Raw genomic sequence first — 19,112 nt, 5'->3', positions numbered from 1 at the left:
TGCGCGCAGCAGGTGCAGCGGAGGAGCCCCGGGCCGCCTGGGCTGGCAGGGCCTGGGCCCCGCCCCGGGCACCCTGCAGGTGCAGCTCCCGCTCCGCGCGCTCGGGCCGCAGGGGACACGCGGGGCCCCTGGCTTCAGGGTGCGCTCACCCCCGGGCGGAGCCTGCGCCTTTCGGGCCTGGACGCGCGGCGACGGGCGCGAAGCGCTGTGAAGGGCGACTCGTAGGTGTGGGGCGTGCGGGGCGGGGGTGGAGGGGGGCGCGAACCTTCCGGGCAGCGGGCGCGGCCCCTCCTGGACGCCAGGACTCCGCGCTCCCTCCCGGGCCCAGGGGCACCCGCGGCCTTCGTGGCTTCTGTGGCTGCAGCCTCTGCCTCTGCGGTCTCAGCGCCTTCTCTTGCGTGGGTGTCGTCTCCCTCCGCCTCTGTCCTACCAGGACACCGGCCTTTGGGTTCAGGGACCACCCAGAGGATCCAGGATAATCTCCCCACGTCGAGGTTTTTAATTACGGCTGCAAAGGTCCTCTTTCTTTATAAAACAATGTTTACGGGTCCCCGGCATTATGACTCGCTAGATTTGGAAGACGCTTAGTCCGCTACAAACATATTAAATTTCAAATTCCTGTTGCACATCCAAGTGGAGACTGGAAAGAATTTCTCAGTAGGTGATTAAGAAGTGGGACAGTGAGGGGCGGAAATGCTTCCAGAGCTTCTGCTGGAAACCATCAACATACATGCTTGTGGTCACTGAAATCCGCAGAGGGTGAAAATGGTGAAAAATCGAAGCGTGTAGAAAGTCTGAAGATTCTTTAAATTGTGTTTATTTAATTATGAGTAAATGCATCTTGCTGCCTTTCAGAGCAAGTTGGTCGGAGGGCAGGAGTTAGGTCAAGGACGCAGATTCTATGGAAGGTCTGGGGTTCCATAGGGATGAGAAGCACTGAAGAGCGTTAAAAGTCAGTAAAGATAGAAGAACCATAATGAGATGCGTCAGCCTTCCAGATTGTCTTGTGCTATTTGTTATCTCACCAGACAAGCCTGAATTTAACAACTGGCGTGACTCTACCTGAGGAGCAAATTGTCAGGGGAGACCGGGTACCTCTGTAGGTCAGAGAACTCGTGCTCTCAAATAGGAGGGCCCATCGCCTTTACCCAAAGAGCTTTTCTCAGTACGAGTGTTCGGAATCCTGAAAGGAATCCGTGTCATGGCCAGGTTGCTTGCCCATGTGACCGGCTTTGTAGAACTCTGTATTTAAGACTAGGACTTTAGGGGATCCCTGGGTGGCTCAGCAGTTTAGTGCCTACCTTCTGCCCAGGGTGTGATGCTGGAGACCTGGGATCGAGTCCCGCGTCAGGCTTCCTGCATGGAGCCTGCTTCTCCCTCTGCCTGTGCCTCTGCCTCTCTCTCTCTCTCTCTCTGTGTTTGTCTCTCATGAATAAATAAAATCTTAAAAAAAAAAAAAAGAGTAGGACTTTATCAGAGCTCTTAAAGGCATTTTGTATAACAATAAATAGTCAATTAAGAATTCCAGGTGGGAAATCATGATTTACGGTTGTGTCCAAAAATCAGGGTTGGTTTTATTGTGTTCTTACTAAATATTAATTAGATATCTCATGGGAAGCAGTTTTTACCTGTAGGGAAGTAATACAAAGCTAGGTTTCTTTTTCTTCATGATAGATTAGCTGATCGATACGGTGTTTTAGTAGAGAGCGTTGAGAAATTCTAGAGGGATACGCATGTGAGGTAAATGTAAAATTTTTCTCATTGTCCTTTCCGTGTTCTACTTGCTGCCTAAGTCTTTTCTCCTACCAACCCCCCATCCCCTGTTTGGTTGAATAAAAATATCTGAGTCCGGCTTTGGGACGAGTACCACTTAGCCACGTCCTTAAAACATTCTTTGAGAAATGCTTCCTAGCAGTTATGCCAACCATTTTTAGTGAGTTGAAACAACAACGACAACAGCAAGAACACAACTCTGATTCTAAATAGAAACGTTTATTTGTTATTTCTGTCTTTAATAGCAATCAGCAGGGCACAGTTGGAAATGTCGTATTCTAGAGAGTTAGGTCTGGTACACATTTGGGTGTTAATGGTTATAAGAATTTCTAAAATACGCAGAACGCGTAAGAACAAGACGACAGTCAACTGTGTTAATGAGGAACTTTGAACGCTCTTTTGTAGCAGTTTGCCCAGGAGAGACACTACAATCAGGTGGCCGTCTAGCAGGGGGGACCATGTGGCTAGGAAGTCTGAAGAGCAGTGGGCGTGCGTGGTCTGTACGCTGCTCAATAGGCCGTCTTCGAAGACGTGTGATGCTTGCCTGACTTCCAGGCCTACCGGTAAGCCTGAAATTCTGATTCTGAGTGCATTCCGCTTCAAAGAGGGCTAATTATACAAAGGTATATATCTTGTTCCATCTTGATATTTCATAAGTAAGTAAAATGCTCTCTTTCTGAAAGGTTTAAAGGAATTGCCAGCCTTTGCATGTAAACCACGCTAATATTCTGTTGAGCCCTTTTTTTTTTCAATAGGGAAGGAAGACATGCTTGTGCTAAAAGAGTATGTGCCTTTGTATCTCAAAAAACCGAGATGATCACATCTGTTCTCTTCTATTTCTAATGAATTATTCAATAAAGCTTTTGTTTTATGCAGATTTCAGCAACTTTTAAGTTTGTTATTCAGTCCAAGTGCTTCGTAAACTGAAAGGGAGGATTTCTATAAGAATATCGTTGCAGGTGGAATAGAAAAATGCTGAATTTTTTCTCTTCTTTATCCTTCCTACCCCTTGTTATTAAAATCTTTACCCAGACAATTGTACTGATTTCATTGAAATCCTTCAAAATAACTCTTTACAGCTCCCAATTTCATGTGTTCAGAGAAAGTAAAACCTCCGAGAGAGCCCGTGATTAAGAACCAGCTCATTGACGCAGCTTCTATTGTGTTCCCAAAGTGTTCTTTCTTCCTTCAATTAGAGATGAGAAAGTTCATTCTTGACTTGCGGACCCCACATTGTGCTAGCTGTCACACTGGGTTTTGTTCTCTGGGCCAGAAAGGCGGGCCTGGCTCCACTCACAGCTTTGCTGGAAGGGATGGCGCCTCCTGTTTCGGGATCTTTCGGCAGAAAGCCCTCAGAAAAACCACAGTCTTAGGTCTCCACCTTCATTTCAACTGAAATGCCTTTTTGCATCTCATTAACTATTTTCTTGCTGTTTTTCTAAGTACAAAAGACTACAATTTAGAACATATTACAGTACGGATTCCAAACTCCTGGGATGCTTTGTTAAAACTTTTTTTTTTTTTTTTTGGAAGATTCTATTTATTTATTTGACAGCGAGCGAGCACAAGCAGGGGAAGTGGCTGACAGAGGGAGAGGGAGAAGCGGGCTGGGCAGGGGGCCTGACGCGGGCTCCATCCCAGGACTCAGAGATCATGACCTGAGCTGAAGGCAGATGCATAGCTGATGGAGCCACCCAGGGGCTCCTATTGAAACATTTTTAATTGATCTTAAGTCTTTGTAATTCAACTTTGCTTAATTTTACTAAGCCTTTCTCTTTACTGTGTCATTCACAGAAACATTCCTGATAATCTAGAGTTGGGTCTCTAACCGCTGATCTAAAGCTTCATGGCATAGCACGTCTTAATATGCTTTAATGTTTAAAGCCATGCTTTAATATGCTGCCTCATAGTAACAAAACTGATAGCTGAATGACCTTTAAATGGTTAAACCCCCCAGGAGGAAGCAAATACAAATCTTTGTTAAACCCACCTCGGAGCCTCTCTGAGTTGTTGAAATTTTGCTCTTTATGTAATACTTCGTTTCCTAGCAAGAAGTTGGCTAACCCTAAATTGTCCAAACTGTGTATTATTCCTTCTAGGTATTCACTATCATGGGTGAGTAAGTTTTAATTATATCAAAAGATGTTTCAGGACGCCTGGGTGGCTCAGTGGTTGAGCCTCCACCTTTGGCTCAGGTCATGATCCCGGGGTCTTGAGATCGAGTCACACATCGGGCTCCCTGCATGGAGCCTGCTTCTCCCTCTGCCTCTCTCTGCCTCTCTCTCTGAGTCTCTCATGAATAAATTCTTTAAAAAATAAAAAATAATAAGATGTTTCAGGTAGTCAATATATTACAAATACATATTACAAATGTATATTTCAGATAGCCAATATATTATTGGAACACTGCTCAATTACGTCTCTCTCCTCCCAGACTTAGCCATCAAGAATGAAGACAATTCTATTGGCTTTACCAACTTAGTGAAATATCCTTGTAATAGCTTTGGAAAACCGAGTACAGAAGTGAAGATCAACAGGAAAACAGCCTTTGGAACTACAACCCTCGTCATGGTCGATTTCAGCAATAAATCCAGTGGTCTGGAAAGAAAAACAAGCCAAAACCAGATACTGGATGGAGAATTTCAAAACCCTCCTCAGGACTAACGTTTGTTCTAGTGATGATCCACTTCACCCTTCCAAGGAGAGAACAAACCGTACCCCTCAACCATCTGACAAAGTAAATGTATCGCCTGCGGTCTGCGCTCAGTCTAAATTATTTAGTCCAGCATATAAAAAATTGAAAACAACCCACCCCTCATCACTAGACCTCAAAAGTGCTCACCCTGGGTTTTCTAACAGGTATGATAACTTCTAACCTTGATCCTGAAAAGTATGTGCTTTCAGTTTTAAGAAGACAGGAAGTCATCCGCTGCTAAAGAAATGACATAGATTTTGAAAGGTAAACCAGACCTGCAAAGGTGATTATGATAGCTTATTTCCCTCACTTCCTCTAGCTTAGAATGTTCGAAAGGGGAAGAGAATGAAAACAGAACCTTCCACCGCTGTTTGTAAAAAGTGATTTTATTCTGACTGCACCTGTCTACAGTTCAATACGGAATATTCGGAAAATATTGGAAAGTGTAAAGAAAAATGTTTAAATCCCCCATAATCCCACCTGATATCAATCACCACTGTTAGCATTCTTTTTTTTTTTTTTTTTTTTTTAATATTTCCTTCCAAAGAAAGATCGTTCTTCTAAAAGGGAGACTTAACTCATGGCAGTTTAGCAAGTGTCTTCTCTTCTCAAGGGAGGGATCGGAGATACCTTTAGTGACAACGCTGCTCAAGAATGTGGCTTTATCTCAGTAGCCCTGTTGGGGGTGAGGCTGGTGTTGGTTTCAGCCCACAAGGCCCAGAGAACACGTGTGCTGCTTTTGTATCTGAACTTGAAACGTTGTCCTTTTGATGAGTAAATACTAGCAGACCAGATGTGTTTCCTGTTTCGAGACTATGAGCTTCACATCTAGGAGAAGCCCCTCTTCCCCCCAGTTGCTGTCACCACAGATACAGCAGTGTTAATAAACAGCGTCACCCCTTCTCTTAGGACTCTTGGCAGCGCCTGAAACTACCTGTCCATGCTGCCTTGCTTAGACCCTCTCTCTGGGCGTCCTGACCCTCACAACCTGATATTAGGCTTCCTTCAGACAGAGACATCATTCCACAGTTTTCTTTTCCTGGCTTTTTTTGTTTCTTTTCCTTCGGAAAGCAGGTGCCTTCTACATTTCTACAGGAAGTGGAGGTGGAGGGTCTTCTTCTCGTGGGTCTTTCCTCACCAGTGGGAGACAGGCAGAAAAGAGTTGGTGTGAGTGGGATATACAGTGATCGTGGGGTACGGGGCAGCGGGTTGCATTATTTACTATCTTCTCCCCAGATGGGCTGTGTCTTTGTTGAGGGGAAGATTCTTCCCTCAGGCAACAAGATGGGCGACCAGCTGGGGCACCATCCCAGCCCAGCCTCTAGGAACCTTTAGAGCTTGTTTCGTAATTCTGAGTCAGTGTGTGGTCAATAGATGCCTTTGTCTTGAGTCTCCTACCCCAACTCTAAGTTTGCTGGCACTTAGTCTTGATGATTTATCTACTTGGCTGATTTCTCAAAAAAATCTTGTTCCCAATCATTTATAATAACTGCTTTAGCTTTTGTCCATAATACTCAGAAATGCTAGACATTTGAATTAAGCCTTGGAGGTCCAAGCGTTTACCTGACCAGATAGGGACACTACCTCTACACTTTAATCCTAACTAACGTCTAATGAACCCCAATCCAAGGTCACGAGGAGCTAGGGTCGGGAGCGTCTGAGCTGGGAGGCTCTGTTAGAAAACTCACTGTTGAAGTCTTTTCTGTTCCATAGCGTCGGTGGAAAGAAGTAGACATGAGCATTTTAAAAGTGTTGTGGCATTCGTTGGACCTAGATGAAGTATCTTGGCATATTTTTATTTCCTCAAGTGCTTTGTAGGAAAATCTCAGACAATTTAACTAATGAATTAGGGATTTAAAAAAACATTAATGTAACCTTAAATTTAAATGATTTCTTCATAAGCCATTAGTAATAGGGTCATATGATTAATCACGGCGCACAGCATTACTTAGAAACACTGCAGCCTGGGTATGTGTTGAATATAAGAACCCCAGGACTGAGACTCTAAAATCAATCAAGATCAACTAGCAGAATAAATGTCAAGTGATGAAATACATTCACCCAGCAGCCCTTCTGCACCCAGCTACTTTACAAGGAATAAATTGCAAATTACTGTCATTTATTTCATTTTTCTCCTTGTCTGGCAGCTACAGTGTTCATCTTGCGGACAAGATGCCGAGCAGAAGCTCACAACATAATACGAGTAAAGCAGGTGGTCCACTCAGAGGATTTATAGCCAGTTTATTTCTTTTCCCTTAATAATTATATGGTAATTAATTCGCCTTTTATTCTCTTAATTACTGATCTCATCACCACATGATACGTGCTGTGGTGATGAGGCCTATTTTCAGATTGGTCTTTGGATACACTTGAATTTTATCCAGCTACTGGATTATAAATGAGATCATTGAACCGGTTCTTAAGCAGTTCAGAATGACTGCTAGAAACAGTTTTAGGTCTTTGATCCAATTACTGTAAATACAGAGCAAAACACAGTGGTATGTATTCAAGGAATATACATGGGTTTTACCTTAAGGCTTCTCCAGAGCTGAGCAGATGAGGAAATAAAACTGACAGAGGCATGACGTTGTCTCACGTCTGCTGCGTCGGGGTTGGCCGACTCTCCCTCCAACACCCGGGAAGCACCGACCCCCTCGTTATGGGCCTTCCTGTCACCTGTGGGGTCTTCAGCCCCTAAAGACTCTAGAACTACTGGGGACCATCTAGGAGGTCACTGAACCTCTGTTTCATTTCTTGAAATACCACTGAGCTCCGAAATCTACATTCAGTGAGACGGATTCGTTCAAAAAATTTTAGGCAGTGTTTTTAATGTAATGAATCACCCTATCTGTAAAATAAGTTAAACCATGATAAATTGATCATTGGAAACCGTCCATATAAAAGTTACAGACTTGTGCATGGTCATGTCCCCTTTCCTGATAATAGTTTTTATCTGATCTCTGTTCAATGATCTTTATTTATTAGTTAATGAGTATTTCTTTAGAACCTATTAGGCATCAAGCATTGCTCACTTCTCTTTTACTTTATCATTGGCAGGGCCAAATCCAGCCCACCACCTGTTTGTTTGTTTGTTTTTAAAGATTTTATATATTTATTCATGAATGAAAGAGAGAGGCAGAGTCACAGGCAGAGGGAGAAGTAGGCTCCTTGAGGGGAGCCTGATGTGGGACTCGATCCTGAGACCATGGGATCACGCCCTGAGCCAGGGGCAGGTGCTCAACCACTGAGCCACCCAGTCCCAGGCCACCACCTGTTTTTATAAATAAAGTTTTTTTTGGAACACGTTCCAATCCCATTGGCTTATGTATGTTCTATGGCTGCTTTTCATGTTACAACGGCAGAGCTGAGTTCTTGCAGCAGAGACTGTGAAGACCCATGAGCTAAAAATATGTGCCATCTGAATAGATTTGTCAACCCCTGACCTATTGTATTTATTAACAGGCCATTTATAATCCACTGTTAATATTCAAAGTGATGGTCCTAGTTATCCAAGTCAAACTATTTTGCGTGCTAAGTTTACCTAAGAAAATGCTCTGCTACGTTTTAGAAAGTTTTTAAATAATGATGGAAACAAAGAGGAACCAAGATGTCCCCAATTAATCAGAACATTTAATTATCCTGGATAATGTTTTCTATCATAAAATTAAGATTAGCCATGCATATTTAGAGTTGATGTGATCACAGGTGGCATCAATATCCTGGTTACATTAACTTAGTGCCTCACAAGTTAATGTGCATATGAATCACCCGGGAATCTTGTTAACATCCAGGTTCTAATGCTGCAGAGGATCTGAGGCAGGGTGGGTAATCCTTGTGTTTCCAAGGCTCAACCAGGTAATGCCATGCTTTTGGTCAGCGGACCACCAGGGAGGTGGACATTTTTGTCTTTACCTTATACCACGTAAGAAATGGAATGAAAGAAACGAGGAACCCAAGGGGGACACTGTGGTTTCCCCCACACACACCTTAATCCTACCTGCCCAGCACTGCTCTCCAGGAAAGCTTTACTAGTAAGGGAATTTAAACCTCTCTTGGGTATTCAGAGCCCTGGGGATTTCTAGGTTGAAGCAAATGGGTTAGAAAACCTTCAGCTAATTGTTATCGAAGGCAGCCACCTTCAAAATAATATAAAAAACTGTGTTTGCAGGCATGCATTTTTTTCTGTAAGAAAGCATCATTTCACTCCTTTCTGTTAATATTCTTTAGACCTTTTTTTCTTTCTCTTAACCGTTTTGTTTTTTTGTTTTTGACATGTCTTGCCTTTTCTATACCGTCTACATATTTAGCTTCTCTTGAAGGTTTTAGTATGGCCTGTCTCGGTAGAGCATTGGTGAAAAGGAGGGGATGTGAGAAAGACAAGCCTGTGCTTTCTGCTTTGCTATTTCTGGATGGTATCGCCTGATTCTAAAATACCAGCTACCGTCCCCCCCTCTGAAAAAGGTAGCCACAGAAGAGTTGCTGGCAAAATATTTAACTGTAAGGATTTCCTTGGCAATGTCTACTGCATCAACAGCTTCAGAAACTACCCTCAGAATATTCGAGTTAATGTAAAGCAATGTATTTGAGCGTCTGTTTTATAAGTGATTTTAAAGCAATTTCAGCACAAACAAGACCTCATATGTCAATTATACCTGAATACACCTAGAAAGAAAAAATACCTCAAACTCTGAACATTTCAATTAGATAAGATACCTTGAGGCATCATTGTAGGAACAGGTATATGAAGAATGTCGTGGAGGGAGCAAGAGAAAGGGGAAATATTTATGATTTTTAAGTATTTTTCAAGATTATTTAAGAACAATATTTTATTCCATCCTAGAAATTTTTTAATAATGATATTCTAACCAAAAAAAAAAAAAAAAAGTGAGAAAGGATGAATCTTTTTATCGTGAAAAAGTTTTAAAATAGGGATATTAAGGGGAAGGGCTTTTGGTTTTAATTAATGCGAGCTCTTTTTCTCTTCAACTGGTTTATTAAAAAGACTAATTCTTATAAAGGCATTATTAAAAATATGCAAAATATGAAAAAAATTTTAAATAATCATGAAGCTCCTCTACCAAGAGAAAATTCTGCTTCTCCAGCTACCATAGAAGCTCGGTTTCTGACCTTTGACCACTGTTTGGAAGAATAACTTGCAGATACTCTTGATCCTAATTGTGGGGGAGAAGAAAGCTTCCCCAGTAGCTTTCCCAAATACACACTTCCACACTTTGCCAGGCAGCCTGTGCCTTGCTGAAATATGATTGCAACCATTAGATGTAGCCTTGATCAAATAGAAAATTGCCTTTAAAACGGACGATAGAAAGGGTGATCTCTTTGGCCTTGTCAGAGCCATCGATGAGAGTTTGCCAGCGATGAGAAAATAATTAGAGAAGACTGTCATTCTAGTTACTTCAGGGGGCAGAGAGCAGTTGGACTTGAGAATATTTTAGTGGAGATAAAAGATGCCACCGCGTAATACTGAATAAGGGAGGAACCACATGTCACCAATGAGAAGTCAGTAAGTGGATGGACATGGACGTTACAGCCATTTTTGTTCTTTAGAAATTTTAATTGTGTGCTCTGGATGCACAGGTAACTTTGGAAGTAAATTGGGATTGCCTGGGAAAACCACAAATTAAAAAGATGTCGCAGAGTGTGCAATGAGGTACAGCTGACCATGGTCCACTGTTCAGTACCATGTCTTCATACAAGCGGAATTCTGGTGGGGGGTGGGGGCGGCTAGGAATGATCCCTTTAGCATGGTTACCCCGTAGTAACTTTGTAACCTGTCATTACAGTGAACCTGGAATTAATATGACAGATGGAGCTTGTGTGTTAAATGCTGACAGTCCTCGCTGCAGTAAACACAACCGCCTCTGCGCTCTCCGAATTGTGCGGAAGGATGGCGACAACAAGGGCAGGCGGTTTTATGCTTGTTCTCTACCTAGAGAAGCACAGTGTGGGTTTTTCCAGGTATGCATGCGATTTTTCCAGCTTACTCTTGTGCAATTGAAGACTACCGTTATTAAAATGTAATAAATAGTTGGGGGCCACTTGGGTGGCTCAGGGGGTTAAGGGTCTGACTCTTGATTTTGGCTCAGGGTCCTGAGCTCAGTCCTCAAGTTGGGGCTTAAGATTCTCTTTCTCCCTCTGCCCCTCCTCCCTGCTTCTCTAGAGGAAAAAAAAAGGAATAAATAGTGGTCTTTTTTTCCAGTTTCACCTTTAAATTTTATTTTCCTTTTCACCTTTATTTATTGTTTTATTTTATTTTAAATACTTTATTTATTCATGAGAATACACAGAGAGAGAGAGAGAGAGAGAGGCAGAGACGTAAGCAGAGGGAGAAGCAGGCTCCCTGTGGGGAGCCCGATGCAGGACACAACCCCAGGACCCTAGGATCACAACCTGAGCTGAAGGCAGATGCTCAACCACTGAGCCACCCAGGTGTCCCTCTTTTTCATCTTGAAATTTCAAATAGCCATTTGACACTTCAGTCCAAAGCCTGAGCGTTGAAGGACTTAAAATTCAAAGAGCTTTGTCCAAAAAAGAAAAACTAATCAAATAATAGCTGTTAGATGATTCTAGTGTGTCACATGCATAACCACAAGTGCAGGTTTGTCACCCTTGGTTTATAAAGATAGAAAGATAGGGAGTGATTTACCCAGGTGGCAACTAAACCATGATACAAACACTCTTCCTAACTTCTGCTACAAAAGTTTGGTTTATGCACTGGATAGAAGGACACAGGAGAAATAGTTTGCAGACCTTGGGTTTACGGTAAACTCTGTGAATCCGATTGCACAAGCTTGCACGCTGACAGTGTAAGTATAGGACGGCTCTGCCCTCCTCGCAGATCTGTGAGCGTGTCCCTGGAAGTGAAGATGGGACGGGACACTAGAATCTAGAGTCCTTCCTCCTCTGGCTCACCATCTGTGTTTCTCAGGGTGTGAGCCTCTCATTATGCAATTATGTAATTCTGATGTTTAAAGATACATTTTTGTCTAACTGTTGCATCTGGTACATAACTGAGAAAAAAAAAGAAAGAAAATACTGATCTGTTTTAGTGCTGGAGCAAAATTTTGGGGGTTGAGCTTGCTGAGACAGAAAATCTCTGTCTTCAGGGGGCTGTCTTCCTAAGAAAGTTTCCAGGGAGAACGGGATGATGACTTTGGGTCTTACCCCCTGCGAACATGTGACTCCATCCTGCTGAACTGATGCATTTCCTCCTCGAGGAGCTTTTGGGGGTGTAATGAAGAAAGGATTAGGTGGCAAATTAATAATATCACAGCCTGCTCTAAAAGCTCCTGGAGGCCAAAATTTATAAGAATAATACAGTGGAATCTGCTTAAATTCATCCATGCAATTCTGCATCGGATTCTTTCCTAAGAGATGAAGGAAGTTTAGTATTAAAATCATAGCAGATCTTTGATCTTCATCATTTTCACTAAAACAGATTGATAGCAGAAATATTGGTGATTGCTTTACAGCAAGATTCTGATCATTTCCAGATACTTGCCATAAAGAGGAAAGAATAAGCATGCCTTGAGACCAAGAGAAACTCGGAATTATGGCAGTTTTCTGTTTGACTCAAGCCCATTTGTAGGAGAGATGCGTCTTATAGGATCTAGGCTTTTCTAAGGGCAAGAACTGATGGCTTGTGTCGATTTTACAACGTCAGATTAGCAGTAGCAGGGAACATGGGGTGTGCTGACCACATGCCCCCAGGCTCGGCCTGTGCCTATTCCTAACCTGCACCTAAACTCTGCAATCCTTCTGTTTTCACCCTATAGTGGGCAGATCTGTCCTTCCCACTCTGCGACCATGGCAAACGCTCCGTCATGAGAACGGTGTTGAAGATTGGACCTAATAACGGAAAGAATTTTTTTGTCTGTCCTCTTGAGAAGGCAAAGCAGTGCAATTTTTTCCAGTGGGCAGAAAACGGACCAGGAATAAAAATTATTCCAGGATGCTAATATTTTCTCCTTCAGTGGGATATCTGACATTTAATTTCTTCACACTGTATATAATGTTTTGTCCCCGTTTTGTTCAATGGAAAGGTTGTAGACTATCTGTGGCACATTTTATAGTTATTGCAATATTTGAGAGCTGTTCATTTTTTCTTAATGCGTGCCATCTTTCCATTCTATGGCTATTTTTTTGCCTTGATGAAGGCTCTGTGTGTTTCATCAGATGTACAGTGTATTCTGTTTATCGTGTATAATGCATTTAGTAATGACAATAAAGTATTTTTAGTGCGCTATTGGTCTCTCGTAACTTCTTTGGGGAAGCAATGATTTATTTTTATTTTATTTTTTATTTTTTTAAGGGGAGGGGGATCCCTGGGTGGCGCAGCGGTTTGGCGCCTGCCTTTGGCCCAGGGCGCGATCCCGGAGACCCGGGATCGAATCCCACGTCGGGCTCCCGGTGCATGGAGCCTGCTTCTCCCTCTGCCTGTGTCTCTGCCTCTCTCTCTCTCTCTCTGTGACTATCATAAATAAATAAAAATTAAAAAAAAATTTTTAAGGGGAGGACTGCATAGTCCAGTGAAATAGCCAAGTCTTCTATCTACAATGAGTAACCTTCTCAGGTATCACTCCTCTTCATAGCATATGATTAAAGTACTTATTTTCTTAAGTGAAATTTAAGGAAATGAGATCTCCTTCATGGGAAAGGACATTTGCTTTTTTTTTTTTTAATTCTATTCAACATCCAGTTCCCATTACATGCTAGAGATAAGCCAAACACTTCAAGAATTCAACTGCATTTTCAGAGAAACCTATGGGGATCCAGAATATGAAAGTAACATTTAGGAGCAGAGGTCGTCTGTATGTCTTTAAAAGGGAAGTTGATTTCAATTTTTCTGATCTTGATTTTAATATTTAAAACTAATTTTTAAAAACAAGTCCATTTAAAATGCTTGATAATGTGGTATTTTAAAAAAATTTATCATTTTAAAGTCCTTTTTTTGGTACCCTCCTCCAAAATTTAGCAGGGGTAACTATATAATCATTCACCCAAAGGAAAGGAAAACCTCACTCTTACGTCATTTCTACACGTTTGTGGTAAATTCCACTCAGAGGTGGTTCAGTCTATTAAAAAGATATTTAGAAAAGGACAGCAGAGAAGATGGCTTGACCCCCCCCCACCCCCATTCTGAGTTGTCCATGCAGAGGTCTCAGAGTTATCCGCATATGACATTCTCAGCAAGGCCAGAGCATATGTGATCATCTATCTGCATTTGAACTCTACCTTGAAGAGACCAAATTGGAACCAACCCAAGATCTGTAACCCCAACCCCAAGAGCTCAACAGGACAATGACTACAAGGCAGGCCCGGAACTGGGCTGGGACCACTGGTGAGCTTGGCTGACCTGGTGTGAATTTACACAGGGTGCACGTGCAGAACGAGACTGCAGACTCCTGGTGCCACAAGGAGGGGAAGGCCCATCTCAAGTGAGGCCTCCATCAGAGAGCAAATTAATGCCAAGGAAATATAGGCAAATGAAATGCAATCAATTTCAGTATGATACTTTTAGATACTTACCAGATAGGAAATATGCAGGATCTGTATGAAGAAAATTCTATTGAGAAGCATCAAAGAACGGGATGGATAGATAAAACAGGATCTTGCTTGGAAAGAGTGGATGTTTGAAACATGGCATTGGTTCGACCCTCATTCTGCGTTTTGACTGTATTTCCCTTCCAGACCTCAAGGAGGCTTCTGTGTCCATTGTGGGTCAAGCTCTAAGTGAACCCTGCTCTAGACTCTGGGCAACCGGATGACTGGGTTCTGCACACACTCAAAGACGACACTGGAGAGCCAACCACAGCAGGCAGATTCTGGAGAGGTGAGAGGTTTGGGAGGACAGACCAGCTGAGGTAACCTCCCATGTTTTACAGTTTATAGTCTCACCCTGAGGGCAGAACAACGTGAGAACCAAGCAGGCTGGCCAGAGTCTGACAGAAAAGGAGCCCAAAGAGGCCTCGGTCAGTCCTGAGCAACCACAGCCACTGGGGATGGGGAGGGGAAAGAGGAGACCTAAGAGGGGGAGCCCCGGGGTCCAGTGCTTAAACTCTTTCCTGGCCCTCGCCTGACCCCTGAACACAGAGCAGCAAAAGACAGAAGAACCCAACCAAGATCTGACCCACTGCCTGAGAGGATTCGCAGTTTGAATCCAACCAAACTAATTGCTGGTAGAGACAAAACCATCAACACGCTCTAAAGGAAAACACCAAACCCAGACCCTCCTCCATGTGATATTCAGGGTTCCACCCAAATTATGCACATGTAAGAGGAACCAGAATAACGTGACCCGATTTCAGAGAAAAGACCAACAACGGAGACCAACTCCAAGATGACCGAGAAATGGGAATTAGCCAACACGGATTTTAAAGCAGCTATTAGGACTCTGCCCGTTGAAGGCACTGCCAACGGCCCGCGATGCCAGGCAGGAAAGCACACAGGGAAGAAGCAATACAGAAAACCCGTAAAGGCAAATATCCAAAGCATTATGAGATATGTTCTATTTCCCCTGGTTTCTTTGCAATACATGGGGCTGTCGAAAGCAAGATAGCGCAACATTGACTTGTGAGGTGCGTAACGTGTGTAGCTCCGATGCTACAGTGCAGGGATGGGAGGTGGAAGGGGCTCTAAGATTGCAGCTTGTCTACATTTTATGAGAAATGGATCCATCTTATCTCGGTTGCCAGATGTCAGGTATGTAGATGTAATACCTACTACTTTCCAACCACTATTTATTCCAGTATTTTCTCAGCCCCACCCCCGGGCCCCTCTCCCTCTGAGAACCCAGGACACATATGGCTTACTTTGATTACTACAGTCCCAGACTCTGTCCCCTGCTGTCTTCACAGGCGAGACCACCCAGCGAACTGGATTATTTCAGTCGTGGAGCTATTCAGTCCTGTAATTTCCACCTGGTTCTTTTGTATAACTTCTGTTTGTTGAGATTTTCCAGTTTTTTAAATTGCTGTCAAGAGAACTTATCATTGATTCTGGAAGCATTTGGAAAATCCTGGTTGGATAATCCAAACATCTGATTCGCCTCGTTATTGACACCAGCACAGTGTCTTTTCTTCTTTCGATCGTGGCTTCCCTGGTTTGGGGCATGACAGGTGATCTTTTATTATATCCTGGATATTTGGTTATTGTGTTAGGAAACTCTAGAGACTATTTAAGTCTTTTCTTTTAGCACATTGTTGTTCCACTCAGATCGAATGTGTAGTTTCTGGTGTGTAGGGGCTTGGGTCCCAGGGATAGTGTAGGTCACGGAGCCCTTGCCATGTGGTTCTGGTCTGCATCCCCCCTGCTCTCGCCGTGGCTTCTGCTTAGTGCTCCTGGTGCCGTCCCAGGCAGAGAGGAGACTCCCTGGGCTGCCTGGGGCTTCAAAGCCACCCTCTGCGGGGGGGGGGGGGGGGGGCACGGGTGAAGCCTGATGGTTCCAGGTGGAAGGAAGCAGGTGTCCATGCCTTGCCCCATGGCAACAACATGCATGTCCCCAGCAGCAGGACCAGGACAGGGTGTCCCGGCCTTTGGGAGCCTGCTGGTTATCACTGTGCTGACCTTCGGGATGTGATTCGTTGTCTCCTGCTCTTCATCTCTGTGGGGTTTATTTGCCTGTTTCTTGGTATTTCAGACCAAAATCGTGTGAACACGAAGGCTTCCAAGGCTGGGGGTTGGGGGGGGGCACTGAAAATGAGGGTAGGAGGTAAAGTGAGGAAGATGGTTTTAGGAGCCACTGTTTCTTGGGCCCTTCTTTTGTGACAGCTTCTGTCATTTCCCTGGAGCATTTCGTTTAATCCTCTTGACCACCCATGAAATAGGCTTTATTATCATTATTGTTACTTCTAATTTTCCAGTTTAGGAGACCTTCGTGTAGGTGAAGTCAGAGAGGTGTCTGTCTGCATCACGCAGGCTGTGGTTTGAATGAGGTTTGCATAGCACTAAAGCCCCTGCTCTGAAATAAGCTGTTCTCCTTTCTGTGTATTAAAGGAAAGTGCTGTTCTCAGAACCGTAGGTCTTAAATCTGTATGAATATGAAAATAATCATTATGTTAATTTTTTCCCCGAAAAATTTATCCCATGAAATGGGCAATGTTAAAATGTCTATAAATTTGTTTGAAATTTCTGTTGCCTTCTATTGCTTTTAGTTAATTTGCATTAATTTTTTAATCCATTATTTTCACGTACTTTCTAAAGGCACCTGTCATTGCATGCTCCAAGGCCCCGTGATTAGCAAGTTGATGTGTGAAATGAAAGAATAAATGTTCGGATGAGTTTCCCAAAAGATGGATAACCTCTGTCTCTTTGTCTGTCTTTGCAGGACTTGCTGCCTCTTCTGGAGCTTATTCCACAGAGTGTCTCATGTTATGTTACTTGTCCTATCTGCATTTCCTAATGTTCCCCTCTTTGAGGGATGTCACATAGCCCTTCTTTGTTTTTCACAGAATCATACCAAGCTTTGGGCCTTGCACACAGTAGAAACTCGGTAAGTATCTGTTGAATTTAATAGATAAAAGTTTAATATAATGTCAGTCTCCTGATTATATTTAACCTTGTTACCACTACTCAAATATGAATGCACTTAAATGTCATTGAACAGAGTGCTGCTCGTTTATTATGAAAGAGAAAGAAATTCCTCAGTGTCTAAAAGCTGTTAAATCTTTCTAGTAATTTAAATGAAAATTTCTCTCTCTCTCACCCTCTCTGTGGCATTCTGTAGATATCTGTTTGCAAATGGACAGGCCCATACTAATCAGATCAAAGGGTATGTATTCCTAGAAAAGGAAAGAAAAAAGATAAAAAATAATGCTGCCTTCCTGCAACACTGTATTTAATAACATAGAGATGAAAAAATGTGACCACAACTCCCAATGCCCATGAGTTCGAACCTTGTCATTTTATAGGAAACCCCACCAACTGGTTTAAATGACTTCTTCCCTTTGAATCCATCTAGTCTCTATCCAGCACCTACTATGTGAAAAAAAAAATCAGTAGGATGTTAGGTTTAAAGAAGAGCTTGCCAGTCTGTGAGAGAGAAAAATTATGAGGGATAATAGCCCTAGAACCAAGGGGCAGAAAGTGCAGTGAGGGAGAGCTCGCACACGTCTGACGCGTGAGCTAGAAGAGTTTCGGCAGAGAGACAGCAATGGGAGTTCCACCTCGGTGAAGATGCGCACACGCAGAAGGGCATTTCCGGCAGTCGGCTCAGCATATGCAAAGATATCTAAGCAACAGAACAGGGAATGTGTGGGGAATAGCAAATAGTCCTGTTTGGCGTGAAAAGTGTCTGTGAAGGAAAAGTATGTACAGGATGAAAAATCTCTAAAGGAAGCCTTACTTCCACTTCAGTGCTACACATGGATTTTCTAAGATGGGCCACTTCTTTGTTCCAAGGATGTAAAAATAAGTAAGTCCCTGCCTCCCCTGCAGGAGCTGGTGGGCAGAGAGCTGGCCGGTGCACGCTGGGACCTGTGCTAGATGACCGATGCACGCTTTTGAACAAATGAAGAGGAAGCTATTCTTCAGGCATCATGGGCAACTGTAGGTATAGTGTCAAATTACTATATTCTGGAATAAGATGGAGTTCTTAAGACCGCTAGTTCAAAGACCTGCCCTTTCCTTTCCCTTGACCTTGACCATGTGACCCTGAACATGATATTTTATTAAGCTTTGGCCACTGAGTGCTAAGTCCCAGTTAACTCGTCAGTGAAATCATGGAAACCACAAGACCACCCCGCAGCACCGTTTTGATGGTAACGTGCTGTAAGCATCTAAAGGTCTTGTTAGCCCAGCACTTGGTTAAAAAAACTCAAGTTGGTTGCATTATCTTTATGGTCTACAGTAGGTACTCTGCATACTACTACAACCACAACTATTCTGGGAAGTTTCAGAGAGGAAAGAGCAGTGCCAGTGGTCTTACAGAGGGATTTGCATTTCACTTGTGTGAGGGCCAGAGGAAGTACATGCTGTGTCTGGGGAACAGGGAGCCCAGAGCTTCAAAAAAGGGCAAATGTTAGGAAGGAGATGCTGGGGTGAGTTTTATGCTTCCCGTGATAGCTCAAGAAGAATGTTAATTCACGAAGGAAATCCAAGGTTTCAGAGAAATCCAGGCATGTATTACATTCTAGATGGAAATCCTATAAACCCAATAAGGAATGTAAATCACTGTCAATACAATTTTAGGCCTGTTTCTTTGACGGCAGAAGAGACTCAGCTTTAAGGGTGCCTCCGTGGGTCTCTGTTAAGTGTCTGCCTTCTGCTCAGGTCATGATCTCAGGTTCTGGGTGGAGCCCTGCGTCCTGTCCCCCTTGATCAGCAAGGAGACTGCTTCTCCTCTGCCCCTCCCCCTGCTCATGCTCTCTCTCTCTCTCTCTCTGAAGTAAATAGAAAAAAAAAAAAAAAAGGACATGACTTTAAGGTCATGGAAGCACTACGCACATAGTGTTTGTGGAAAGCAGGCCATAGGATTGTACTGTGTCACCCAGAGCCATGGACCCAAACAGCCCACCGGTCCCGTTCATTGAAATCTACTTTGAAAGGGGTCAGCCGAGTGCTAAGCAAGGCACGGAGCAGACAGGATGGAAAGATCCTGTTCTTGGAAGTTGCAGAAGGAAAGCCCAGA

At 43.3% G+C, this 19,112-nt stretch overlaps 1 protein-coding gene and 1 long non-coding RNA gene across 2 annotated transcripts in view; both read left to right on the top strand.

Moving 5' to 3' along the window:
• The window catches only part of NEIL3 (nei like DNA glycosylase 3), a 47,165-nt gene extending 34,434 nt beyond the window's left edge, over positions 1-12,731 (top strand). The window contains 5 exon segments of the mRNA XM_025434049.3: positions 2,179-2,336; positions 4,208-4,431; positions 4,433-4,632; positions 10,270-10,444; positions 12,262-12,731. Of these exon segments, the coding sequence (XP_025289834.3) occupies positions 2,179-2,336; positions 4,208-4,431; positions 4,433-4,632; positions 10,270-10,444; positions 12,262-12,444 (940 nt within the window). The 3' untranslated portion in view covers positions 12,445-12,731.
• A 3,260-nt stretch (positions 12,732-15,991) lies between these two features.
• Positions 15,992-18,862, top strand: LOC125752654 (uncharacterized). Its single transcript, XR_007402670.1, has 2 exons — positions 15,992-16,976; positions 17,921-18,862. It is a non-coding gene; the product is annotated as an uncharacterized LOC125752654 (long non-coding RNA).
• Positions 18,863-19,112: the final 250 nt, after the last annotated feature.

The sequence above is a fragment of the Canis lupus genome, chromosome 16 (genome assembly GCF_003254725.2).
Source record: "Canis lupus dingo isolate Sandy chromosome 16, ASM325472v2, whole genome shotgun sequence".
NCBI lineage: Eukaryota > Metazoa > Chordata > Mammalia > Carnivora > Canidae > Canis > Canis lupus.
The sequence above is the reverse complement of the archived record's forward strand: the minus strand, read 5'-3'. Positions and strand labels throughout refer to the sequence as shown.